The sequence below is a fragment of the Gossypium hirsutum genome, chromosome D06, assembly GCF_007990345.1.
Source record: "Gossypium hirsutum isolate 1008001.06 chromosome D06, Gossypium_hirsutum_v2.1, whole genome shotgun sequence".
NCBI classification, from domain to species: domain Eukaryota; kingdom Viridiplantae; phylum Streptophyta; class Magnoliopsida; order Malvales; family Malvaceae; genus Gossypium; species Gossypium hirsutum.
Genome location: NC_053442.1, coordinates 63,040,027 through 63,067,282, shown reverse-complemented (window position 1 = coordinate 63,067,282; position 27,256 = coordinate 63,040,027). Strand labels below are relative to the sequence as shown.

Here is a 27,256-nt window from a genome sequence, read left to right as displayed (position 1 = left end):
AACCCTCCATTTTCGGGCGGACCTTTGGGCTAGGTGGATGGCTCGGCCCATGAGCAAATGGCTCGTGTTAAGACTATCATGTCGTCTATAATTTCAATTGGAGAGATAACTTATCTTAACTATTAGAGTTGGATTAACTCTCTAGAAAAGAGACGTAGATGTAATTGTCTAGATTGATAATACATTAGACAAAACCCAAATTAAATTAATTTAAATCCATTGATGATGAGAAGACAAAATCTAGATAAATATCAATACCTATTATTGGTACAAAGAGATTGAAATAAATAACTCCGGTGGTCCAAAATTTAAAAAAAAAAAAGCTTGGAGCATTAAATAGGTTGTATCCATACAACATTTGACGTGACATTAGATAATGAATAAATAGGAGTTGATCCATCAAAGCAATCAACAGTTGTTTTTATAGAAAAGGTTTACCCAAATCTGGTTGAGGTAGCGGAAGTTGACCAGGTGGAAGTGATGGGCAGTGATGAAACAGTTTTTAAAGGGCAATTTGTTAGAGGTAAAGCCGATGCTGCCAAAAAAGGAAGGAAGCTTAGAAAGACAATGCGGGATCAGGGGACTCGTCTGAAGCTGTCAGGCAATACTTGGGTGCCCATATCGGGATCGATCAATAGTATAGTGGACCATATCTCTTCTCATCATTGAAAGAAGGGTGGTACAGGAGGTCTGAAGGTGGCTGATAGGCAACTAGAAGCTAAAAATGTTGCCCGACAGTAAAGGTCGGTTCTTCTTAACCTTTTAATTCTATATGGATTTGAATTTGTCTGTTTTTTTCTTTGAACTATCAAGGGTGTGCGAGCGCAAAATTTCCTTTTATTTTCCGGAAATGTGATTTGGTGTATAGACCTGATATTGCTAATTTGTTGGAGTCGAGGGTTAATGGTTCTAAAGCGGATGCTTATTGCCAAAATGGGTTTTCAGTATTCTCATTGGGTAGAAACGGTTGGTTTTTTTGGTCGCATTTGGGTTGGATGGAAAGAATCGGTTAGGGTGGAGGTAGTTCGCAATCATTCGCAGTTTATTTTGGTGTGGTTCGCAACAGTGTTCAATCCCAAAATATATTCATAGCTTTTGCTTATGCCAGTCTGAATAGGATGAAAAGGAAAATTCTTTGGAACGGGTTAGAATGAGCAAATGGCTCGTGTTAAGACTATCATGTCGTTTATAAGTTTAATTGGAGAGATAACTTATCTTAGCTATCAAAGTTGGATTGACTCTTTAAAAAAGAGACGTAAATGTAATTGTCATGAGAGGATGAAATCTAGATAAATACCAATACTTATTACTGGTAAAAAGATAGAGATAAAAAACAAATAATTTTCATGGTCCAAAAAAAAAAATTGAGCATTAAATAGCCTCTATCTGTACAACATTTGAAGTGACATAGATGATGAATAAATAATAGTTAATATCATTCCAATTGCCATTACGACCTAAAAATTAAGACTATTAATTCTGTAACAAAATCACTTAAATCTTGAGTAAGTGAATGATCATGTGTGCATGATATGACTTCACTCACAATAGTGAGAATCATAGCTCAATATAAAGTCAATGGTATCCTTTCAAAGTCTAAGGGTGGATTTCGATGGGCAGTGTATTTACCTGCGGTTAGTATAAAAATAGCGATGGCAGTGAGATTAGATATTATAGCGTTAGACAAAAAGTAAATTAAACGCACCGCATCTAATCGCCCATCCAAACCCACCCTAAATATGATTTATGAAAATGGAGCATGACCATGGATAATTTGTTTAGGACAGATTATGTAGTCATTACTGGTATATATAATAATTATTTTCATCATAGAAGATACAATGTAAGCTTGAAATAAAATAATTAAACTAGATAAACAAATTTAACCTTAAGGGACCATGGTCATATGAGTGAAACACACATAAGGCAAGGTTATCGGATTAAAGCTTAATAAATAAGTAGCTTTCGTAATGGTATATAATTAGAAGTTCAATCATGATAATTTTAATGGTTTGATTCCATGATTAAATAATCTTACAATTAATAGACGAAGATTCGAAAATTAATTACAAGATATTTTAAATCTAATTATATATGTCCAATTGGTTCGTCTACTAACTTTGAATGGATTGCATGTAAAAACCTATAATTAATGGATAAATCGAAAGGAAAAATACAGATGGCATGGATTCCTATACCCAATAATTGCATTTTCTTCAATAAAGCAATGGATGACATGGAATTAATTTAATTTCTTTGAATTATTATTTAATTGGATGAATGAATTAAATAATCGAGTCCAAAGTGCAAACGTGAGCTCATGAATTATAAAGAAGATTAATTGATGAAAAGTTTGAAGACCTTAGACTTTAATTCAAGTTCATCCATGACATAGACATCTCCTCACAACCTCGATATTCAAGTACTTATTTTGCTTTAAATATCATGATAAAAGTTTATTTTAGAATGCACCAATCAAATCATTTACGATCTTATTCTAATCACAGTCTAATTCAACGAAGAGTTATCCATATTCATTTTATGATTTTTGTTACGAAAAGACAAGTTAATAAAATTTGATTTGAAGTTGTTTAGACATCCAAATCTGAATGTGGGATTTTATTGTAATAGAAATATTGATATGTTGTAGGGTTTGATGTGATTAATTATTGTTTAAATATTCTAAATAATGGTGGTGCTAACTCCATTAATATTGTTTTGATCCCTAAAATTAACAATAGAAGGAAAATATTAAATTGACTGATGCTAATTTTCATTAGTACTGATGTTAATTTTTATTAGGATTGATGCTCGCTTAATTTTCTAAACTTATGTTCAGTAAAAAAGGAGGAGGAAAATAACTCATTTGAGACCAATTAATCTTTGTAACCTATTTTTTAAGTAATTTCAAGGATGTTGATTATTTTATTAATGAAGAATAATTTCTGATAATATGTTATTGACATATGATCTCCTCTGTTTATTTAAAAAAAAAAGAGTAAATGTATTAATTCATTCAATGAATAGAACCATACAATTCAGAGAAAAAAATAGCAAATACTCGTCACAGATAGTGAAGGACAAGCTCCATCAACACAACAAAGGCTTTAGCCTTAGCATTAATAGAATATTATGACACGTTGACAATTGGTTTTGTCATAAATCAAGCACAACATATCTGGAGTGATTGCAAGTACTGAATATGAAAAGAAAAACAACCCCAGATGGTCCAAAGGGGTGAGCAAAAACCGACAAAAGAATCGAGTATTCACCCCACTAGAGAGGACAACAACAAAATCATCCCTAAAATCACTTGTAAAACTAAGATTACATGCATAAGCAAGAATAAGAAATGTGCTACAAGAGCAGACAAAAACTTCTAAAACAAAAACATATTAAGAAGTTGACGAAGAGCCAGCCACTTTCCAAGAAAAACTACTGGTGGCTAGTGGAATTTTACCGAATGACTGACACATCATTTGTCCATCACAAGTTATAAAGACAACAAAGATTTGCAAACTAAAAAGAGAGAAAACATGTGTAGTGAATGAGAAGAAAAAAGAAAGAAAGGGTCGATGAGAGAGGAAAAATGCGAGCGATACCCACCCCGGAAGCTGGCATCGCCGTTGAATAAAACAAAAAATAAGAAGCAAACAACTTATCTCTTTCGTTTATTAAAGCATAAATGTAAGGAACATAATTTGATATGAGCAAAGTATATTATAAGGTGAAGTGTTATTTTCTTGAGCGATTAATGTTTAAAGATGGGTTTGGATGGGCAGTGCGTTTACTTGCGGTTAGTGTAAAACTAGCAGTGGCGGTGAGATTAGATACTATAACGATACTATAGCATAAGAAAAAAGCAACCTAAATGTACTGCAGCGCCGAAGGGTGGGTTTGGATGGACGGTGCGTTTACCTGCGGTTAGTGTAAAAATAGCAGTGGCGGTGAGATTAAATACTGTAGTGATACTGTAGCGTGAGACAAAAAAGTAAGCTAAATGTACCACACCGCAACTAATAGCCCATCCAAACCTACCCAAAATTAGGTTTTTATCATAATTGGGTTTCTTTTGTTATGAAAAGTGTGAAAACAATTTCGTACCATACACTTATTAATGGTGACAGACAGAAATTTATTCTTTCTACGGCGGGTTTATGGGAAGATGATCCGTTATCTCCTTATTTAGTACTAATGTGCTACAATTAAAGTTTTTTCCCCACTTTTGTGGAAGGTAGAACTTAATGGATTTATTTAAAAAAAAGATATGTTCATGGGTCGTGTCGAGTCAAATTTAAGTCTAGTTTAAGTATGATATTAATATTTTTATACTTACTCAAGTCCGACCTGACTTAAAATAAGAGCTTAAAATTTTACCTAAACCTGCTCATATTTGCAACAGATGAACTCAAATCCATTTTAGACCCGCCCATATTATTTTAAAAAAATGATTTATATTATTTTAATTTAATATTTAATAATTCTATTTTTTTTGTTGAAAATTTTATATAGTCATCTTAGCATTATTTCAATGTTTACATTAGAGTAGTATGTATTATCAAAATATATACACATTAATATAAAAATTAATTTTATTTGAAATAATAAAAAAAAGCTACTCAAGTTAGTTTGGTTCATGAATAACTCGTCATCGATCTCCGTAAATTTTATTTGAAAGTCATTAAATTCAAACATTCAAAGCTTAGTTTCATCGTCGATCTCTTTCAAAAGACATATATAAAATGTGTAGCACACTTTATAAGATCAAAGAAATTCCCTTTTTATCAATGTGAGATTAATGTACTTTGCCTAACTTTTTAGGGCCCATTTGGGTGGGTGATACATTTATTTATGGTTAGTATAAAAACCGATGGCAGTAAGATAAGATAGTACTATAGCGTGAAACAAGAAAAAAACTAAACGCACTACAATGAAGGTAAACGTTCATCCAAAGGAACCTTAAAGTGTTTAGCACGATCTCATTTACTTTTTTTAAAGCACTAGGTACTAATTCTTTTCCACCCAGTCGCATGACGCCTTTAGTTTATCACTTCTTTGTTATTTTGCTTACTCGCTTTTACATGCATCTCCCAACCTCCTATTAGGTTTTACTTTACATCTATTCATGGACCGAGTCATTCGTCTAGGCTCAAAGGCTCGCTCAAAATTTTTAAGGATTTCGATAAAAATATTAGGCTCGAAAAAAAGACTTGGACAAAAAATTTATTCTGACAATTCATTTACCTTTGATAACGTTCAACTTTAGGTACAAACACTATTGGCTTCCATTACTTGGCAAACATACAGAACCTACGATTTTGGAAGGCCCTTTGGTTGTGCCACTTGACTGTGAATGGATTTAGCATTGCCATAGGCTTAACCCAGTACACTTTTAAACCATGGAACATAAATGCAACATTACATATATATATGTTGTCATAGTGAAGTTTTGCCAATTTGTATATTTGTTGTCTTTGTTAGGTACGATACAAGGCTGATTGTGAGGAACTCTATGGGAGAATCCTTGACAATAAGAATGCCGTCCGTAATTTGCACAACTTGTAGAAGGCAAACCGAAGAAATATGGAAGAGGATGTATCCGTATGAGCCATATGAACTTAATATGAGTAGTCAATTCCTCAAAAATTTTGTAAATTCTTCAAGGAGTACCGAGTATGATCTGCTTTCAGCTGTTAAGAGACAAAGTCCTCTTTTTTACCAGGTATGATATTGGGGGAAATTTAAACAAGGGTGGTAGTCATTTGACTATTACTAAGTTTATGTTTTAGTTATCTAATTATGAAAAGTTACAAAATCGTCACTCGACTATTAGATTTTGTCTTTTTTGGTTACCAGTCTTTAAATAGCTAATGAAAAGATGACGTGACAGCTTTTAAGATTGATATAATTGCAACTTTAGCCCTCAACATTTACACATTGTGTAATTTGGTCCCCTTTTTTTGTAATTTTACTTTTCTTTGTGATCTTTTCACCTAAAAAGTTAAAAATGAATTTATCAGCTAAATTTGATCAAAAGTTTACCAAAAATGGAAACACCCAAAAATCCAAGATAATAATTTTATCTTTTCTCTTCTTCTTTTTTTAAATTAACCCTCAATGTCACAAAAAAATTGGAAAAAAGATCAAAGTACATAATGTGTAAATGTTGAGGGTTAGGTTTTTTAGAATTAAGACTAAATTGACACAATTTATAAATGTTGAGGGTTAAAGGTGCTATTATTCCAATTTTAAAATCTTTCACGTTTAAAACTAGAAGTAGGTAAAAGTATCATGTAAGTCTCTGTACCGAGAGTCAGATTGCATTTTGCCTCTTTTATTCAAAAAATGGACAAATTAGTCCTTATACGTTAGATCAACGAGCAAACTGGTCCTTTTTGTTAAAAATATTATCTATTCCTACTGTTAAAAAATTAACGCGACTAACAAAATAACCATACAATTACATGTGACATGCCATGTGTACCTCATTTTGACATACAAGAACCATTTTTTAACAATAGAAATGGATGGAATTTTTAACAGAATAACTAGTTTTCTCTTTTATCTAACATACAAAGACTAATTTGCCCATTTTATAAGTAGAAAGGGGAAAATGCAATCTGACTCCTTGTATAAGGGCCTCCATGGTACTTTTACCACCGGGAATATGAATAAATATATTAGAGTTAATTGCACTAGACACACCCAAACTATAACCTTCATTCTAAATTGGTACCCAAACTTCAAAACATTCTAATTACATTGACAAACTATTGATATTATACCAATTAAGTCATTTTACTATTAAAATTGTTAATTTAACTGATAAATGAAACGTCAAATCTAATGTAGCTAAATTTAAAATGAAAATTTTAAAGAAACGGAACATTGTCACATAACTTTTAAAAGTAAAAACTAAATATAAAGTAAAACTAAAAAAGTTGAATAATAAATCTTCTATAAAAAATATCGAAAACCCCAAAATTAAAATTTTTAAAACATCTATTTTTACAATTTTCGTTTTTCTTAAACTTTTCATTTTAAATTACATTACATAAGATCTGACTTGTCATGTAACAATTAAATTAACGATATAAAAAGACCTAATTGATATAACATAAAAAATTTAAAGATGTAATTAGAATAGTTTGAAGTTTAGGGACCGATTAAGTAATTAGAATAGTTTGAAGTTTAGGGACCGATTAAAAGTGAGGGTCATAATTTGAGAATGTTTGGTGCAACTAACTCAATAAATTAATATCATTCAAGGCAAAAATTAAAGAAAAAAAACTTATTAGAGTTGAAAGATTGACCTATAAATGGCCAGGTCTAAGACAGGGCCATCATAGAAGGTCGATTCCTATCAACTTCAGCAAGAAATTGTAGGTGCTATTTGGCTGAAGCGACGAGATTAATGCTAATGGCAAGCTGTTGTGCCTCTTCCCATTCTAATTCTTGTCCCCTTTCCATGCTAAACATAAACAGAGATTTGCTTCAAAATTAACTCCAATAACTATAACCTGAAATAATTATTACAAAGTTATATCTTAAGGCGGACAATCATTAAAGCCTAGGGAGTCTTTCTCGCTCTAAAGTTTTTTAAAATTTTAATTAAATTCAATTTTTTAAAAAAATTCTCATTAAACCTTTCAAAATTTTTAAAAATTTCACTTAGACACCTCAAAATTTTTTTTGTATATTTTCATTAAGTCTTTAAAATTACTTAAACCCATAATTAGACCTATTAAAATTTTTAAAAATTTTAGTTAGACATGCTCAAAACTTAATGCTAAGATCCGTCACTAGCTATATCAAAATAAACCTGGACAAAAGCCTACACGTAGTGTGATTTAAACTAGGTAGATGTAACACCCTTACCCGTATTCAACGCCGGAATAGGGTATGAGGTATTACTAGAACTCTTACACATGTAAACGTATTAAATCGAGTTAAAAAATTTCATCTGAATTAAAACTTTCAAGTTATTACCTTTGAGTCACTAATTAGGGTTTACGAATCCCAATACATACTCATTTGACTGAAGCCTTATAGCTATCATTGTTTGTTCATTTCATGGCTTTATATGAACTTATAATCTTTCACTTTCTCGTCATATGAATTTATCAATTATCACTTACTTGTCAAATTGATCCATATCATTACATATTCTTGTACCGTCATATTTTTCTTATTAAACTATTGTAATATATTAAAATACTCACTATCTCATAAACTAAGTGTCACACATGTGGTTAGACCACCTCTATTACATCGCGTATACATTATCCATTTCATAATTTAATGTAACATAATTAGGGCAGTACCATTTCATAGTGTAAATCGTAAAAATTCGCTAATCTATCCCATATTCTTTCACATAGTTTAATTCGCAATTCACAAGTCTTATCATTTCAATACTTATAAGACACATGTACATATCTATACTAACTCGTATGAGTTTCATTCTAATACATATGCTCAATATATCAGTTAAATCATTTCAACATCGAAGAATCCACATTATATCAGAATTAATACTAATAATAATCATAAATTTTTTTCATATTAATTTCATATAACAATAATACATTACCTGCGCTTCATAAATTCAATGTTCAAACCTTATTACAATCAAATCCATGTCATTCGGATACATAAAATTTATTCAAGCATATATCATTACTTTTCATTTACCGACCATATGCCAAAATTATGAGTCCGCAACCAATTCATTTCTCACTTATTCGACTAGCAAATTAGTCTTAAAATTCATACCATTCCATCACATAAAATATGCCATAAAACACACTTTTAATATAAACTAACATCATGGCCGAATTTGCATTATGCTACTTACTACCCTTTTTTCGAGTCACATAACAAAACATATAAAAGAATATATATTTGAATACTATAACTATGTATCAAATTTACCCACATAAATTAATTCATAAACCATTCATGACATTACTTTATGCCAAATCAAATTCCAAATATACCAAACATATATTATGAAACTTGATTTTTCCACATGAGCTTAAACCATGATCAATAATACACAAATGTAAGCATCATTTCTAGTTCAACGTTTATCGATTATAATCGAGCATATAACCAATTATGCACAAATCATTTATATATATTTAATTTTCCTCCTCCTCCTCTCCACACATCCTTAATTTATACAACACTCTTATAAATATCATTTTCTTTAATTTCACTATTCACTCATATGTATTTTCAAAGCTATCTATCCGAGTCAGAATCATTAAATTATTTTTATTTGGGGGTACAGAACTCCAAATTAAGAACCGTTAATTTTTCCATAAACTAGATTCACATATCTTCTTACCATAGAATTTTATGAATTTTTGGCTTAGCCAAATAGTAAAGTTTATTCTTTAAGTTTTCCCCTATTTTACTGCTTGACAGTTTTGACCTCTCTTTACTAAAAATTAATTATCTCATTGTATAGAATTCAGATATTGTTTTTGTTTGTTTCTCTTGAAAATAGACTCATTAAGGATTCTAAACATATAAATTTTAGCCCATAATTATTTTTTTTACAATTTTTGACAATTTCCCAAAATAAGAATAGGGGGTTCCAAAATCATTCTAACCATGTCTCACTAAAATTAAAATATCTCAAAATATATAACTCTTTTGCTTGCTATATTTCTTTTATATAAAAATAGACTCAATAAGCTTTAATATCATATCTTGTTCAACTTCTAATTTAATTTTCACCATTTTTGGTGATTTTTCAAATTCATATAACTATTGCTGTTCAAAACTATTTTGTTGTTGAATTTACTCTTTCATAATTTCATTTACTCCATTTCATCTTACCAAAGGGTCGATTAAATATCGAGCCCATTGATCATCACATAGTCTTATTCGATTACACTCAATCGTTACGTGATCACATGTATTTTTACTTAGTCAGTTTCTCAATGAACACTTTGGAATAATAACAGATACACGATGGATCATCACATAGCACCACCCTTATAAACAATGATATCTGGTGGAATTAGCACATAGCAACCCCTTTCATAATCAAAGATACGGTGGAATCAACACTTAGCAACCACCTTTATATTCAAGGATACGGGGAATCAGCACATAGCAACCCCTTTTATAATCAAAGATACGGTCGAATCAACACTTAGCAACCACCTTTATATTCATGGATATCCGGTGGAATCAACATTTAGCAACCACCTTTATATTCATGGATACCCGGTGGAATCAACACTTAGCAACCACATTTATATTAATGGATATTCGTTCTAATTCGAGGGTTCAATTGGGAACTTTTCTCACTTTTCTTTTTCACTAATCGAAGTCAATTTCTCATCTTTCACAGCCTATAACAACACATTTAACTTATTTAGCACTCACATTAATCAATCTAGTCCAAAAATCACACTTTGAAAAAATTACATTTTTGCCCCTAAAGTTTCACAAAATTATGACTTTGCCCCTAGGCTCGTAAAATAATTTTTATTCAATTTCCTTACATTTTAGGCCTAGCCGAACCATTTTCATAACTATAGCAGTCCACAATTCTCACTTATTCACACACTTGTGATATATTTTATAACTTTTCCAAAGTAATCCTTTTAGGTATTTTTATCGAAAATCACTTAGTTCAAGTCATTTATCACACTCCAAACATTCATATTCTTCCATAAAACATCAAAATACATGCATATTATCCATGGGTAAATTTTTAAACATCAACTCTAGCTCAAATAAATGGTAGAAATAGATAAATCATGTTACGGTGATCTCAAAAATGTAAAAGTCATTAAAAACGGGGCAAAGATGGACTTACTATGAAGCTTGGAAGCTTGAACAAACCCTAACTATGGCTTCATGACATATTCGATAGCCCCCCATGGAGAAGATGATGATTTTTAGCCTATTTTGTCTTTTTTAATACATTTTAACTACCAAAATGCCCCTAACTTAAAAATTTCCTATTTTACTTATCTCGTGTCCATTTTTGTCCACAATTTAACCAATGGTCTAATTACCATTTAAGGACCTCCAATTTAAAATTTCATAACAATTGGACACTTCTAACATGTAGAACTCAACTTTTGCACTTTTTACAATTAGTCCTGTTGGCTAAATTGAGTGCCCAAACGTCGAAATTTTTGAACGAAATTTTCACGAAATCATTCCATGAAATTTTAGACTATAAAAATATAATAAAAAATAAATTTTTTCTCGTCGAATTTGTGGTCCCAAAACTACTGTTCCGGCTAGGCCCAAAATCGGGCTATTACAGTAGAACTCGAAATCCCCTAGATTTCAAATTTACCATTAAGCAAGGACTTCTTTTGACTTCTGCTTTTTTTTTTACCACTTACGTAAATGTACAAGAAACACAAAATTTCAAAAGTATATGAAAGAAATCTTTTTCGAATTTAAAAATTATGTTGAGAAATTGTGTGAGGCAAGAAATAGCTTACATTAAATTCATGCATTGGGCATTTCCTTGAAATTATAAGACAATTGTTGTGAAACCGAAATATCATAGAATATAATAAAAATATAATGTGATAAATGATAAATTTAGCTTTTAAAGTTTACATCGTTTGCTAATTTGGTCCTTATTTTGTTTTTTAATTAAATTTGACCAACAACCTTTTAAAAAGAGCTTAATTGCATTTTTTAATGAAAATACTGACAAAGATGTTAAATTTTTAAACATGGCAGCCCACATGTACTTCATGTAATTTTTTTATATTTGTTTTTAAATTTTGAGGTTTTTTTAAATATTTTCATAAATTTTAAATTATTTGACAAATAGTTCCATGTCTGAATAAAATATACGTGAACAATCATGTAGACAAAGGCAATTCTAAGGGGGCTGGCATTGGCCCCGGCCCCCCTAAAATAAAAAGTTGTCATTTAGGCCCTCTAATTTTTTTTAAAAATTTTAAAATAGTAAAGGTAAAATTACACTTTGACCCCCCTAAAATTATAAAAAATTTGATTTAATTCTTTAAAAATTATAAAGATATGGACTATAAAAATTAAAATTTCATTCCGTCCCCCTAAAAAATTGTTCTGACTTCGCCCCTGCACATAGATTGCCACACCATATCATTAAAAAATTGATATTTTAGTCAATATTTTCGTAAAATAATAATTTAACTATTTTTAAAATATTAATAACCAAATTTGACTCAAAGAAAAAGAGTAAGGACCAAATTAATAAAAACATAAACAATATACCTAAAATAAAATCCAAAATGAAATTTCAGAATGTACTTGTCGAAACCTTTTTTTTGTGAAAAGGTTGACTTTTATTTTGAAAACGAAAATGGGAGTCGCCACTAATCCTTTTTATTGAGGTGTGATCGGATCACCTCGTAATTGATCGTTTTAATAAAATGTTTTGATTTACTAAAACAACGATTTTGGTATACGAAATTCAGAAAAATCGGGTTCGGGAGTCGGTTACATACGAGGAAGGATTAGCACCCTCGTAACGCCCAAAATTGGTACCTAGCTGATTAATTAGTGTCTTAGTGTCGAAAATTGAAAACTTTAAAAAGATTTAAAATACGATCCTTTTGTTAAAATATCGCTTAATTGAATTTTTTTAGAAAAGGGCGTATTTCACGTCAATCGAGAAAAAATTATATCCCGTGAGTTAGGATACAATGTCTTAAATTCCCGAAACGAGAATAAACACCAAAAGTTTTATTTATTTTAAGAGATATTTGATTATCTCGGTTTTATAAAAGAAATCATATTCCGTAATTTAGAACACGATCTTTTTTAATTCCCGAGATTATTTAAAAACTTATGTTTAAAAAGGTTCATGTATTCGGATTCATTGAGAAAATCAAAACCCCGTAAGTTAGGGAACGACTTTTCGAATCTCAAAATACGACATATTGCTTATTTAAAAATTTTATGTATTGGGTAATGATTAATGTAACACGAATTTGTAGAAATAAAGTACGGTGTTGATCTGCATAGCAGAATAACAATAAATGCGTTAATGTGAACGATAATATAAAGAACGAAAATAAAATAAAATAAACGAGCCAAAAATAAAAATACAAATAATAAGGATAACAAACTAAAAATTTGAAGCTAAAGACCTAATATTAAATAAATAAATAAATATTGTATAAAGAAATTTAAGAATAATAATATTAATAATGATGATGATGATATTAAAAATAATATAACAATAAAAATCTAAAGTTTTAAATTATATAAAAGGATATAAATAAATGCCATGATATAATAAAATAAATGTATTTAAAATATTTAGGTAAATAAATAAATAATATAATAAAAATAATAATGCAAAACTAATTTATTTAATAATATGGTAATAATAACAAATAAATAAATAAAAAGGAAAATAGTAATAGTAATAATAATATTAAATTAATTAATTTTAATAATAAAATAGCAAAAATAACAAAAAAATGGACTAAATTGAATTTTAAAACAGAAATTTAGGGAAAATCAAAAAATAATAAAAGGAAAAGGACCAAAATGAACGCACGAATAACAAGGAGGGACCAAATGGAAATAATCCCCACCCTGCAAAACGCACAGTTTCAAAGTGGACCAATTTGTAAATTGAAATAAATTATAGGGCAAACTTAAAAAATGTAAGAAACTCAATTGTAAAAAATAAAAAAATCAGAAGGGCTAAAAGAGAAATTACCCCTTTAGTTCAAAAACACGCCGATCCTGGGAGCGGGTCGGGTCGGTGTGTGGGTCAGGCCAAATCATAATCGTTTTGCTGCCTGAGAGGCCTGCCCAAAACGGCGTCATTTTGGAGGCCTATAAATATCAATTTTTTGAGAAAAAAAAACATTTTACCCCTGTTTCAGAAAAAAACTTAAAACTCTCTCCCCCTCTCTGTTTTTCTCTAGGTATTGCCCATTATCCGAGGAGGTTCCAACCGCCGGTTGCCGTGGACAGTGGTCGGACGCCCCCAGGTATGATTCCTTTTTTTTCTTTTTTTTTATTATATATGTCTGATATATATATACCTATATATATAGTTTTTGTTCACATTCAACAAATACGGTGTCTCACTGCAACTATACAGTAATCAGTGAACTTAAAAAGAAAAGAGAGATATGGAAAGGTTTCAGGAACAGTAAGGAGGAGATGTTGCAGTAATTCCTCGATCAATTGGTGGAGGAAGCAACCTCATAGCTGCTCTCAATGAAGAGCCCGACACCACCCCCCTAGAATCCTCCTCTAACAACAACAGTGACCCCAATCATGATCAGATTCCATTTCTTTATATATATATATGGAGAGAGAGAGAGAGAGAGAGAGAGAGAGAGAGAGAGAAATAGGCTGTTTATTTGGTTTGTGATTGATGTTTCTATGGGAGTTTTTTTAGAAACCTGGATGGAGAAATTTTTTGTCATTTATAGGCCCTGGTTTCCTTGTTTCATTAGCTTATCTTGATCCTGGAAACTGTTAGCCATTGCCACTCTTTCTCCTTTGATTTTAATGTTTTCTTATTTAATCATAATTTGATTGATGTCATGTCACAGTGGAAACTGATTTACAAGTAGGAGCCAGCCATGGATATGAGGTAATACTTAAATTCAAGTTAAAGCATTTATATTTATAATATTCTTAAATGTAACGGCATGAAACCTTTGCAATCTTCAGCTGCTGTGGGTGGTTTTGATCGGATTAGTCTTTGCTCTCATAATCCAATCTCTTGTTGCAAATCTTGGAGTCAGCACTGGTAATTGATTATATACATATTTTATACTAATAATTAACAAAATCTCCATTTCTTATGTTATAATTTAGCTTTATTTAACTTTTCAGGCAAACACTTATCAAAATTGTGTAAGGCTGGGTACCCAAGAATGGTGAAATATTGCTTATGGATACTCGCAGAGATTGTTGTCATAGCTGCTGATATACCTAAAGGTTTCTTGTTATTTAAGTCATCATTTACATCATGAGTATATAGTTCAAAAACCAAGTACTGAAAACAAGATATATGATGCATTTATATATATGTGGCAGTGATTGGTATAGCCTTTGGATTGAATATACTGTTTAACATCCCAGTATGGGTTGGAGTACTTTTATTGACGGGTTTAAGCACTCTTCTCCTCCTTGGCCTGCAAAGATATGGGATAATTAATTTGTGTCTGTATATGTAAATGTTAAATTAGAGAAGGTTAATATTTGCTAATGGTCTTGTTTTGTTGAATATGACGTATATAATGAAAAGGTGAGGAAGCTGGAAATGCTGATAGCGGTGCTGGTGTTTGTAATGGCGGGATGTTTCTTCAAGGAAATGAGTTACGTAAAGCCACTAGCATCAGGTGTGGTTAAAGGCATGTTTGTTCCTAAACTTAATGGCCAAGGAGCCACCGGCGACGCCATTGCCCTCTTGGGTGCCCTTGTTATGCCATAAGATGAACTTTATAACATCAATCACTTTCTACTTTACTTTTAAAATTTTTATAAATATTTTAAATTTTTTTATAATTTTTGTTGAAAGAGATATCAATTTGGTCATTTTCAAAATTGATAGGGACCAAAAGAGTATTTATGCCAATTTGTTATTCGAATTATTCGAATTGTAAAATTCAACCCGACTTGAACTTGAAACTCGAATTAGTTATTTGAGTTGACACGAATAACTCGATTCGATTAATTCAAAATTCAATTTTGTTTCAAAATTGAATCGAGTTTTGCTCACCCCTACATATATTGTTATATAATTTCTTTTGAAAATCTTGCCCATAGAAAGGTTCCTTAGAAGATTTTCATGTGCACTTCATATGAGCCACTAATAAACTCTCATAAAATCTTCGAAACTTGACTTTATAAGAGCATGATCAAATCTCATCAAATCACATTTCAATAAAGCTCTTAATTAATTCTAACTACAAAAGAATGGTGTGAATTACAGGCACAATATCTTCCTTCACTCAGCTCTAGTGCTCAGCAGAAAAGTACCAAATTCTGTTTGAGGTGTTAATGTAAGCCAAAGTAAACAATATCATCATTGAAAGTGTAATGCTATGGTTCTAGTTTGTTAATGCGTGCTAAGTTATAGTTGCTTTCATTGATTTGGTCAGGATGCTTGTAGATATTTTCTAATAGAGAGTGGCATCGCCTTGTTTGTGGTGTTTTTAATCAACGTGGCAGTTTTCTCGGTGTCCGCCGTGGTCTGCACAGCTAATAATGTTTCCAGTGCTAACCAGAAACGCTGCAACAATCTTAATCTCAACTTAGCTTCTTTCCTTCTCTAGGTCCGAAATTACTAATTAAACATACTAAAACTTTTCATTAGCAAACCAAAATTGAAGGTAAGAAACTGTGTTTTGGCCAATATTGCAGAATGTGTTAGGCAAATCTAGCAAAGCGCTTTATGTCGTTGCCCTTTTAGCATCAGGGCAAAGCTATACCATTACAGGGACTATGTAGGACAATTTATCATGCAGGTTTTGCAAATTAAACCCTTTTTTTAAATGTTGTGTTAATTAATCATTAATCTAATGACAAATAACTTACTTTATCATATAATGTTTGTTTCTTTTCAGGGTTTCTTAGATCTTCATATGAAGAAATGGGTGAGGAACATAATGACTAGGTGCATTGCCATTACACCTAGTCTCATTGTGTCCATCATTGGTCAATCTCAAGGGGCTGGTCCACTAATCATCATTGCATCGGTTAGAATATATCTAAGATCGATTTTTTTTTACAAAGCATATCGTTAACCCCAGAATAACAAAGGGATTATAAATAACGGATTCGAATCCAAACTTGTTAAATTCATGGTAAACCTTCTCATGGGCTGGGTCACCTGCTTAGGTCCGAAGGCCTGCCTGAAATATAGGAGGGTTTGGATAAAATACGAGGCCCGAAAAATGGATTTGGTTAAAATTTAAGGCCCATTTCATATATAGGTCAGGACTTGGACAAGATATTTTGGCCCGAGCTTGGCCTGGTTCGAATATTATGTTATAAAATAATATTATATTAATTATATATGATAAATAATAATTATATATATTTATATTAAATAATTAATCTGATGACAATTAAACCTATTGCCTATGACCTAAAAGAAACTTACTCACCTAAATAATTCAACCCAAAATATAAAATTTATTATATTTATTTGTGTTTTTTGATATAATAAAACATTCATTATATTTATTATATTTATTTGTGCATTTGATGTATTATATATTTTAAATATTTTAATTTTAAATAAAAGTTACTCAAAAAATCAAATATGGACTGGCTGATCGGGCCTAAGTTTACTTTTCTTAAATCAGGTTGGACTTACGCAAAAAAAAAAAAATCTATTTTTCGGACCGAACTCAAAAAAATAGTCTAAATGCCTTGCATAGGCCCGACGCATGAGCACTTTTAATTTTTGAGTTCATCAACGAATTATTTTATCAATATATATATTTTAAGCTAAAACTACTTGTAAATTTAATAATGGATTTTGCAGATGATTCTTTCATTTGAGCTACCATTTGCTCTAATCCCACTCCTTAAATTTAGTAGCAGCTCAACCAAGATAAGACCCTACAAGAACTTCATAATTGTGAGTTATTTTTCGGTAAAAGTACAATAGAGGTCTCTATATTAAGAGTCAGATTGTATTTTTCCTTATCTACTAAAAAATTAGTGAATTAGTCTCTATATATTCGATCATAGAGCAAAATTTTATTTTGTTAAAATTTCCATCCATTTCTACTATTAAAAATTGGTCCATATACGTCAGTTCACACCCTTTTAGCTTTCCTTTTAATTTATCCAACTTTGAAAAATATTCTTATATAATAACTGTCAACAATTTTTTTATCTATTAACTGTCAACAATTTTTTTAAGAAAAATAGAACAAACACCAAAATTATATATAATAATAAACATAGAAAATGAGTGAATGGACCCAATTCTATACTATATATTATCCAGGCTGCTCTTCTCAAGGTTTTTGGAAGTAGATGAACTCACTTGGTCTCATCAAAATAAAAAATAACTCATAAGAAGAAAACAATTCACAAAGAAGTGATATTAACAGCAGAGGGGCCAATGAACCCCAGAATAGAGTTGTACATACACCAGATCCTGACCTAATAAAATTTTAAGTTTAGTCAAAAAATTGGGTTTAATTTTTTTGTCTAAACTCGACCAGAATAAAAATGTTAAAATTCGAATTTAATTTGGTCCAGTCATATTAATTTTTTAAAAATATAATATACCAGATACGCTAAAAATATTAAAATAAATGGTTCTCAATAAATTGAAAATAAATTTTAAAAAAATTTATACTTAAATAACACTAAAATAAGGGAACTTAACAAGTAAATGCTTGTAAGTAACAAAATTAATAATAAAATATGTGTTATATAATATCCAAATATTAATAATAAAATAATAGTGAAATGATAGCAAAATAGTGGTAAAAGGTACGAAAACAATAATAAAATATGGAAAAACAATAAAAAGATAATAAGATTTTTTTTATTACAAATTCCGGTTGAACAAAAAAACTTATTCAAAGCTCAGTTAATTTTTTAAATGAGTTTTATTTTTAGTTAAACTTATTTTCTAGACTTATATTTTTATTTAAACCATCTAATTTTTTTAGACAGATATTCAAACCAGGCTGAGTGGCGCACAGTCGACAACTCTACCCCAGAATATATGATAGGACACAATTCACAGGATGTGATGAGGGGTTTTGAGAAGACATAAATGTGGGAAAGTCGACGGCCTGGTACAAAGATAGCTAAATAAAGCCTCCCTCAGCACTGGTACACATTAATTATGCTCTCAATGGCAGAGTAATGCTCTGACTGGTGTCCTTCTCTTAGTCTTGTTCATCCTCCTCTGCTTCCATAACGACGCTCCTTTCTTCTTCGGGAACCGCCGTCGCCGCTACCTCCACCGGCGTCGTGCTCAGCACTTGCTCTCCATTTCCGCCGCCATGACCCCTCCACCCTCCGCTGCTGCTGCTTCCGAAGGTTTGGACCTTTCTGTCAATAAAACAATCCCCACCCTTATTTACTCTGACATAGCCAAGGCCAGCGATTTCATTCCACTTACTTGCGCCGTTTGCTTGTCGGAGTTCGAAAACGACGAGAAAGCCCGCGTTTTGCCCAATTGCAGCCATGCCTTCCACGTTGACTGCATCGACATGTGGTTTTATACTCACTCTAACTGTCCACTGTGTAGAGCTCCAGTCCAGAGCTTAGTGAAGGAAGATATTGCAGCAAGAGTTTGGATTATGAGAGCAAGGACTAATCCGATCAAAACCACCCACAGCAGCTGGCTACCAAATAGCTTACATTATTGGGCATTTCCTTGAAACTGAAACACAGCATTTATAGTGACTACCAAATAGCTTACATTAAATTCATGCATTGGGCATTTCCTTAAAATTATAAGACAATTTTGGAGGGATTTAAGGGCACGCACGTATGCATGCATCCATGCAAAACAACCAAAGCTTTTTCCCTCACGGTTTGGCTACAAAAGTTTTCCTTGATTTGCTCTAGTTCATCTATTTGTTGTGATCATAGAATATAATAAAAATATAATGTGATAAATGATAAATTTAGCATTTTCATGCCACACAATATACACAAACATAAAATTGCAGCTCGAAACCCATGTTAAACCCCTGTTTTCGCAGTCCAAGGGAGATGGACAATGCAAATATCCCAGCCACTTGACTCTTAATTTCGGCAATAACACTCCAAGGAAACAATATGTAGAATTCAACAACAAAATTTAGCAAAAAAATGGCGATAACCCAGTGATTAAGGTATTAGTCTTCCAGGGAACCTATATTTGAATCAGGTCACACCCTTTTAGCTTTCCTTTTAATTTGTCCAACTTTGAAAAATTGCAGTCATGCTCCAAACTTCGAAAAAATTATAGTAATCCCCCAAATGTTTGTAAACCTTAGGAATTCACACCAATCCAATCCCAACTATCCGATCTCACACTACCAAATCTCGCTTTATCCAAATTATTAATTGCATCCCACTTTTCTTTCTCAATTTAAAACCGAAAATTGTTCAAAAATATACCTAAAAAGAGATGAGAAAAATCTTGTTTCACTTGATAATTTAAATGAATATAAATACCAAACTTTATTATATACAATGTAGAATTGTAATGTTTTGGGATAAATTTATCATTCAATAAAAAACATGAATGTGGTAGGGAGTTGATTACATTCCGTGATCAATCGTCTATCATTTTAGAGAATACTCGTGACAAAATAATTAATCACTGTTGTAATGCTCATGATGGATATCTTAATTTCTTTAAATAATTCTAACAAAATATGAAAATTTCTATTTTTTTTAAAAACAATTAGTTTTTTTATAAATTTTTAATCATTTATTTAATCAAACCAAATGAATTTTAAAAAATGATTTTTTATAACCATAATGAAATCTCAGTATTAATTATTATTAAGGTTTTATATTAAATTATAAATTATATTAATTATTATTATATTATGAAATAAATAAATTAAGACATGACAAATGTAGGGTGATAAGTGGTACATGTGTAATATGTGAATATATATACACTTGTATTAAAATGATTTATTTACTTAAAACTTAAGTAAAAAGATATTTATAACATGGGTGACAAATGGTACATGGGAACACATTTGAACTGCCTATGTACATGTCATTTTAATTCAAAATATGGTACCTACTTTTGAAGTTCTTGAGAATGTGATGAGATGAGAGATCTTCTAACCCGAAAAATTATCTAAAAAAACCTATCATATCTTTTACTTTTAAATATCACCTTTTACTTACAAAGAAAAATTATCAATCTTTTTAACTTTAAAAAAGAAAATCTAACTTTATCCAAATGTTATTTTTATGAAACAAAAATACTTAAAAACATTTTTAATTAAAATTTCATAAAAAGTTTAAGGATTTGAGGTTTTTATATAAATAACACAAAAATGATAAAAATTATGAAAATAGCATGACTTACAAATTAATTATCAGAATGACATGTTTTGTATAATATTTTGCATTGTTGTATATGGAGTATACGAAACCAATAAAAAATATCTTAATTATTATATATATAATAAATTAAATACACGAGTCTGTCTTTCATGTATTTTTCGAAACAAAATCTATGAGCAAACACGAACCGAGTCAAGTATATTTTATTTATTCTATTATAAATTTTAATAACTATGTAACGGTTGAGGTAATTTTTTATTGGTATCGGACACTAATAATTTATATCTCATGCTATTTTCGTATTTTTTTTATTGTTTTTGAGTTATTTATATTTAAAAAAAAGTCGGATTTGAAAAAACCCATAAATAAATTGAAGTTTGACTATAAATTTGGATATTGGACCAATGATTGACAGAAACATGTGAGGGAACAGGATGCATTTTCATCTTTTCACCATTGATAAGTTGTATGTTATGAGAAAGGGAGACTAAGATAATGAAGACTAGATGTTATGTGGCTTAATATATATACTTTGATATTTTTGGTTGAATTGGACCAGCCAAACCATCACATGTTTGGTTTGTGATTGATGTTTCTATGGGATTGGAGAAAAGTTTTGTCATTTATAGGCCCTGGTTTCCTTGTTTCATTAGCTTATCTTGATCCTGGAAACTGTAAGCCATTACCACTCTTTCTCCTTTGATTTTATAGGCCGTGGTTTCCTTGTTTCATTAGGTTATTTCAACTCATCTTCTTTCCTTCTCCAAGTCCCAAACATGCTAAAACTTTTTATTAGCAAACCATAATTGAGGGTAAGAACATGTGTTTTGGCCAATATTGCAGAATGTGTTAGGGAAATCTAGCAAAGCCCTTTATGCTGTTGCACTTTTAGCATTAGGGCAAAGCTCTACCATTCAAGGGACTTATAGGACAGTTTATCATGCAGGTTTTGCAAATTAAACCTTTTTGAAATGTTGGGTTAATTAATCATTAATCTAATGACAATTAATTAGCTTTATCATATGATGTTTGTTTCTTTTCAGGGTTTCTTGAATCTTAAAATGAAGAAATGGGTGAGGAATATAATGACTAGATGTATTGCCATTACGCATAGTCTCATTGTGTCCATCATTGGTGGATCTCAAGGGCCGGTCTACTAATCATTATTGCATTGGTTAGAATATATCCAAGATCATTTTTTTACAAAGCATATCGCAACCCCAGAATAACAAGGGGAATATATTATTCTTTTACGAAAATATTGACTAAAATATTAATTTTTTAATGATATGGTGTGGCAATCTGTGTGCAGGGGCGAAGCCAGAACAATTTTTTAGGGGGGCCCAAATGAAATTTTAATTTTTATAGTCCATATCTTTATAATTTTTAAAGAATTAAATCAAATTTTTATAATTTTAGGGAGCTCAAAGTGTAATTTTACCTTTACTAATTTAAAATTTTTAAAAAACTTATAGGGCCTAAATGATAATTTTTTATTTTAGGGGGGCCGAGGCCCATGCCAGACCCTTTAGAATCGCCTTTATCTGCGTGATTGTCCACGTATATTTTATTCAGACATGAAACTATTTGTCAAATAATTTAAAATTTATGAAAATATTTAAAAAAATCAAAATTTAAAAACAAATATAAAAAATTACATTAAGTACATGTGGGCTGCCAAGTTTAAAAATTTAACATCTTTGTCAATATTTTTATTAAAAAGGTTGTTAGTCAAATTTAATTAAAACACAAATTTTAAAACATGTGTCTCACTGTAACTATACAGTAATTATGAACTTAAAAAGAAAATAGAGATATGGAAAGTTTGCAGGAACAGCAAGGAGGCAATGTTGCAGTAATTCCTCAATCAATTGGTGGAGGAAGCAACCCCATAGCTGCCCTCAATGTGGCCAGCACCCTCTAGAATCCTCTTCTAATAACAACAGTGACCCCAATCATGATCAGGTTCCATTTCTTTATATATATATAGAGAGAGAGAGAGAGAGAGAAAGAGAATGAGGCTGTTTATTTGGTTTGTGATTAATGTTTCTATGGGATTTTTTTTTCAGAAACTTGGATGGAGAAATTTTTTGTCATTTATAGGCCCTGGTTTCCTTGTTTCGTTAGCTTATTTTCATCCGGGAAACTGTAAGCCATTGCCACTCTTTCTCCTTTGATTTTATTGTTTTCTGATTTGATCATAATCTGATTGACGTCATGTCACAGTGGAAACTGATTTACAAGCAGGAGCCAGCCATGGATATGAGGTAATACTTAAGTTCAAGATAAAGCCTTTATATTTATAATATTCTAAAATGCAACAACATGAAACCTTTGCAATCTTCAGCTGCTGTGGGTGGTTTTGATCAGATTGGTCTTGCTGCAAATCTTGGAGTCAGTACTGGTAATTGATTATATACATATTTTAAACTAAAAATTAACAAAATTTCCATTTCTGATGTTATAATTTAGCTTTATTTAACTTTTTAGGAAAACACTTATCAGAGTTGTGTAAGGCTGAGTACCCAAGAATGGTGAAATATTGCTTATGGATACTAGCAGAGATTGCTGTCATAGCTGCAATTATACCTGAAGGTTTCTTGTTATTTAAGTCATCATTTACATCATGAGTAAATAGTTCAAAAACCAAGTACTGAAAACAAGATATATGATTCATTTATATATATGTGGCAGTGATTGGTACAGCCTTTGGATTGAATATACTATTTAACATCTCAGTATGGGTTGGAGTTTTATTGACGGGTTTAAGCACTCTTCTCCTCCTTGGCCTGCAGAGATATGGGATAATTAATTTGTGTCTTTATATGTAAATGTTAAATTAGAGAAGGTTAATATTTGCTAATGGTCTTGTTTTGTTGAATATGACGTATATAATGAAAAGGTGAGGAAGCTGGAAATGCTGATAGCGGTGTTGGTGTTTGTAATGGCGGGATGTTTCTTTAGGGAAATGAGTTATGTAAAGCCACCAGAATCAGGTGTGGTTAATGGCATGATTGTTCCTAAACTTAATGGCCAAGGAGCCACCGGCGACGCCATTGCCCTCTTGGGTGCCCTTGTTATGCCGTAAGATGAACATTATAACACCAATCACTTTCTACTTTACTTTTAAAATTTTTATAAATATTTTGAATTTTTTTATAATTTTTTTAGAGTGATATTTTAAAATTTTTGTAAATATTTTGAATTTTTTTATAATTTTTTTGAGAGAGATATCAATTTGTTCATTTTCAAAATTGATAGGGACCAAAAGAGTATATATACCAATTTGTTATTTGAATTATTTGAATTGTAAAATTCAACCCGACTTGAACTTGAAACTCGAATTAGTTATTTGAGTTGACTCGAATAACTCAATTCGATTAATTCGAAATTCAATTTTGTTTCCACATTGAATCGAGTTTTGCTCACCCCTACATATATTGTTATATAATTTCTTTTGAAAATCTTTCCCATAGAAAGGTTCCTTAGAAGATTTTCATGTGCACTTCACATGAGCCACTAATAAACTTTCATAAAATCTTCGAAACCTGACTTTATAAGAGCGGGATCAAATCTCATCGAATCACATTTCAATAAAGCTCTTAATTAATTCTAACTACAAAAAAATGGTGTGAATTACAGGCACAATATCTTCCTTCACTCAGCTCTGGTGCTCAGCAGAAAAGTACCAAACTCTGTTTGAGGTGTTAATGTAAGCCAAAGTAAACAATATCATCATTGAAAGTGTAATGTTATAGTTCAAGTTTGTTAATGTATGCTTAGTTATGGTTGCTTTCATTGATTTGGTCAGGATGCCTATAGATATTTTCTAATAGAGAGTGGCATCACCTTGTTTGTGGTGTTTTTAATCAACGTGGCGATTGTCTCGGTGTTCACTACGGTCTGCACAGCTGATAATATTTTCAGTGCTAATCAGAAACGTTGCAGTGTTCTTAATCTCAACTCAGATTCTTTCATTCTCCTAGTCTGAAATTACTAGTTAAACATACTAAAACTTTTCATTAGCGAACCAAAATTGAAGGTAAGAAACTGCGTTTTGGCCAATATTGCAGAATGTGTTGGGGAAATCTTGCAAAGCCCTTTATGTCGTTGCCCTTTTAGCATCAGGGCAAAGCTCTGCCATTATAGGGACTTATGCAGGACAATTTATCATGCAAGTTTTGCAAATTAAACCCTTTTTTAAATGTTGTGCTAATTAATCATTAATCTAATGACAAATAATGTACTGTATCATATGATATTTGTTTCTTTTTAAGGTTTCTTGAATCTTCATATGAAGAAATGGGTGAGGAATATAATGACTAGGTGCATTGCCATTACACCTAGTCTCATTGTGTCCATCATTGGTGGATCTTAAGGGGCCGATCGACTAATCATCATTGCATCAGTTAGAATATATCTAAGATCTATTTTTTTACAAAGCATATCGCTAAACCCAAAATAACAAAGGGATTATAAATAACGGATTCGAATCCAAACTTGTTAAATTCATGGTAAACCTGCTCATGGGCTGGGTCACCGACTTAGGTCCAAAGGTCTGCCTTAAAAATATGAGGGTTTGGACAAAATACGAGGCCGGAAAAATGGACTTGGTTAAAATTTAAGGCCCATTTTCTATATAGGTCGGGCCTTAAAAAAGATTTTTTGGCCCGAGCTTGGCCCAGTCCGAATATTATGTTATAAAATAATATTATATTAATTATATATGATAAATAATAATTATATATATTTATATTAAATAATTAATCTTATAACAATTAAACCTATTGCCCATGACCTAAAAGAAACTTACCTAAATAATTCAACCCAAAATATAAAATTTATTATATTTATTTGTGTTTTTTAATATAATAAAACATTCATTATATTTATGATAATGTTTTTTAATATAAATACTTTTTAATGTGTTAGAAAATTTTTATTTTAGCATTTTTAGTGCATTTGGTGTATTATATTTTTCAAATATTTTAATTTTAAATAACAATTAATCTAAGAAATCAAATATGGACTGGCTGATCGGATCCGAGTTTACTTTTCTTAAATCAGGTTGGATTTAGGCAAAAAAAAAATCCATTTTTCAGACCGAACTCAAAAAATAGTCTAAATGCCTTGCATAGGTCCGACCCATGAGCACTTTTAATTTTTGAGTTCATCAACGAATTATTTTATCAATATATATATTTTAAGCTAAAACTACTTGTAAATTTAGTAATGGATTTTGTGGGCCTTAAATTTTAACCAAGTCCATTTTTCAGGCCTCGTATTTTGTCCAAACCCTCCTATTTTTCAGGCAGGCCTTCGGACCTAAGCAGGTGACCTAGCTCAAAAACAGGTTTACCATGAATTTAACAAGTTTGGATTCGAATCCGTTATTTATAATACCTTTTCTATTCTGGGGTTAGCGATATGCTTTGCAAAAAAAAAATCGATCTTACATATATTCTAACTGATGCAATGATGATTAGTCGACCGACCCCTTGAGATCCACCAATGATGGACACAATGAGACTAGGTGTAATGGCAATGCACCTAGTCATTATATTCCTCACCCATTTCTTCATATGAAGATTCAAGAAACCCTGAAAAGAAACAAACATCATATGATAAAGTAAATTATTTGTCATTAGCTTAATGATTAATTAGCACAACGTTTAAAAAAGGGTTTAATTTGCAAAACTTGCATGATGAATTGTCTTGCAGAAGTCCCTGTAATGGTAGAGCTTTGCCCTGATGCTAAAAGGGCAACGACATAAAGGGCTTTGCTAGATTTCCCCAACATATTCTGCAATATTGGCCAAAACACAATTTCTTACCTTCAATTTTGCTTTGCTAGTGAAAAGTTTTAGTATGTTTAATAAGTAGTTTCAGACCCAGAGAAGGAAAGAAGTTGAGTTGAGATTAAGATCGTTGCAACGTTTCTGGTTAGCACTGGAAATATTGTTAGCTGTGCAAACTGCGGCGGACACCGAGACAACCACTACATTGATTAAAAACGCAACAAACAAGGTGATGCCACTCTCTATTAGAAAATATCTACAGGCATCCTAACCAAATCAATGAAAGCAACCATAACTTAGCATGCATTAACAAACTAGAACTATAGCATTACACTTTCAATGATGATATTGTTTACTGTGGCTTACATTAACACCTCGAACAGAGTTTGGTACTTTTCTGTTGAGCACAAGAGTTGAGTGAAGGAAGATATTGTGCCTGTAAT

At 31.1% G+C, this 27,256-nt stretch overlaps 2 protein-coding genes and 1 pseudogene across 2 annotated transcripts; all 3 read left to right on the top strand.

Moving 5' to 3' along the window:
- Positions 1-480: 480 nt before the first annotated feature.
- On the top strand, positions 481-18,264 carry LOC107963212 (metal transporter Nramp1-like; annotated as a pseudogene).
- A 499-nt stretch (positions 18,265-18,763) lies between these two features.
- LOC121218443 (RING-H2 finger protein ATL2-like) lies at positions 18,764-20,123 on the top strand. The gene is made up of 2 exons (XM_041095632.1): positions 18,764-18,785; positions 18,883-20,123. The coding sequence occupies exons 1-2, from the start codon at positions 18,764-18,766 to the stop codon at positions 19,374-19,376; spliced, it is 516 nt and encodes a 171-aa protein (XP_040951566.1). The 3' UTR covers positions 19,377-20,123.
- Positions 20,124-22,831: 2,708 nt separating this feature from the next.
- Positions 22,832-25,006, top strand: LOC107962994 (metal transporter Nramp1-like). The gene is made up of 9 exons (XM_041095631.1): positions 22,832-22,921; positions 23,085-23,163; positions 23,242-23,282; positions 23,386-23,419; positions 23,506-23,610; positions 23,710-23,753; positions 23,918-24,099; positions 24,658-24,712; positions 24,827-25,006. Exons 1-9 carry the CDS (start codon positions 22,832-22,834, stop codon positions 25,004-25,006), a joined length of 810 nt encoding a protein of 269 aa, XP_040951565.1.
- The last annotated feature ends 2,250 nt before the right edge of the window (positions 25,007-27,256 follow it).

Coding starts and splice junctions, on each gene's coding strand:
- LOC121218443 (XM_041095632.1), top strand. CDS start 18,764: ATGTGGGAAAGTCGACGGCCTG. Junction 18,786..18,882: donor GTGGGAAAGTCGACGGCCTG/GTACAAAGATAG, acceptor TCCTTCTCTTAG/TCTTGTTCATCCTCCTCTGC.
- LOC107962994 (XM_041095631.1), top strand. CDS start 22,832: ATGGAAAGTTTGCAGGAACAGCAAGGAGGCAATGTTGCAGTAATTCCT. Junction 23,164..23,241: donor TTATTTTCATCCGGGAAACT/GTAAGCCATTGC, acceptor GTCATGTCACAG/TGGAAACTGATTTACAAGCA. Junction 23,754..23,917: donor ATATACTATTTAACATCTCA/GTATGGGTTGGA, acceptor TATAATGAAAAG/GTGAGGAAGCTGGAAATGCT.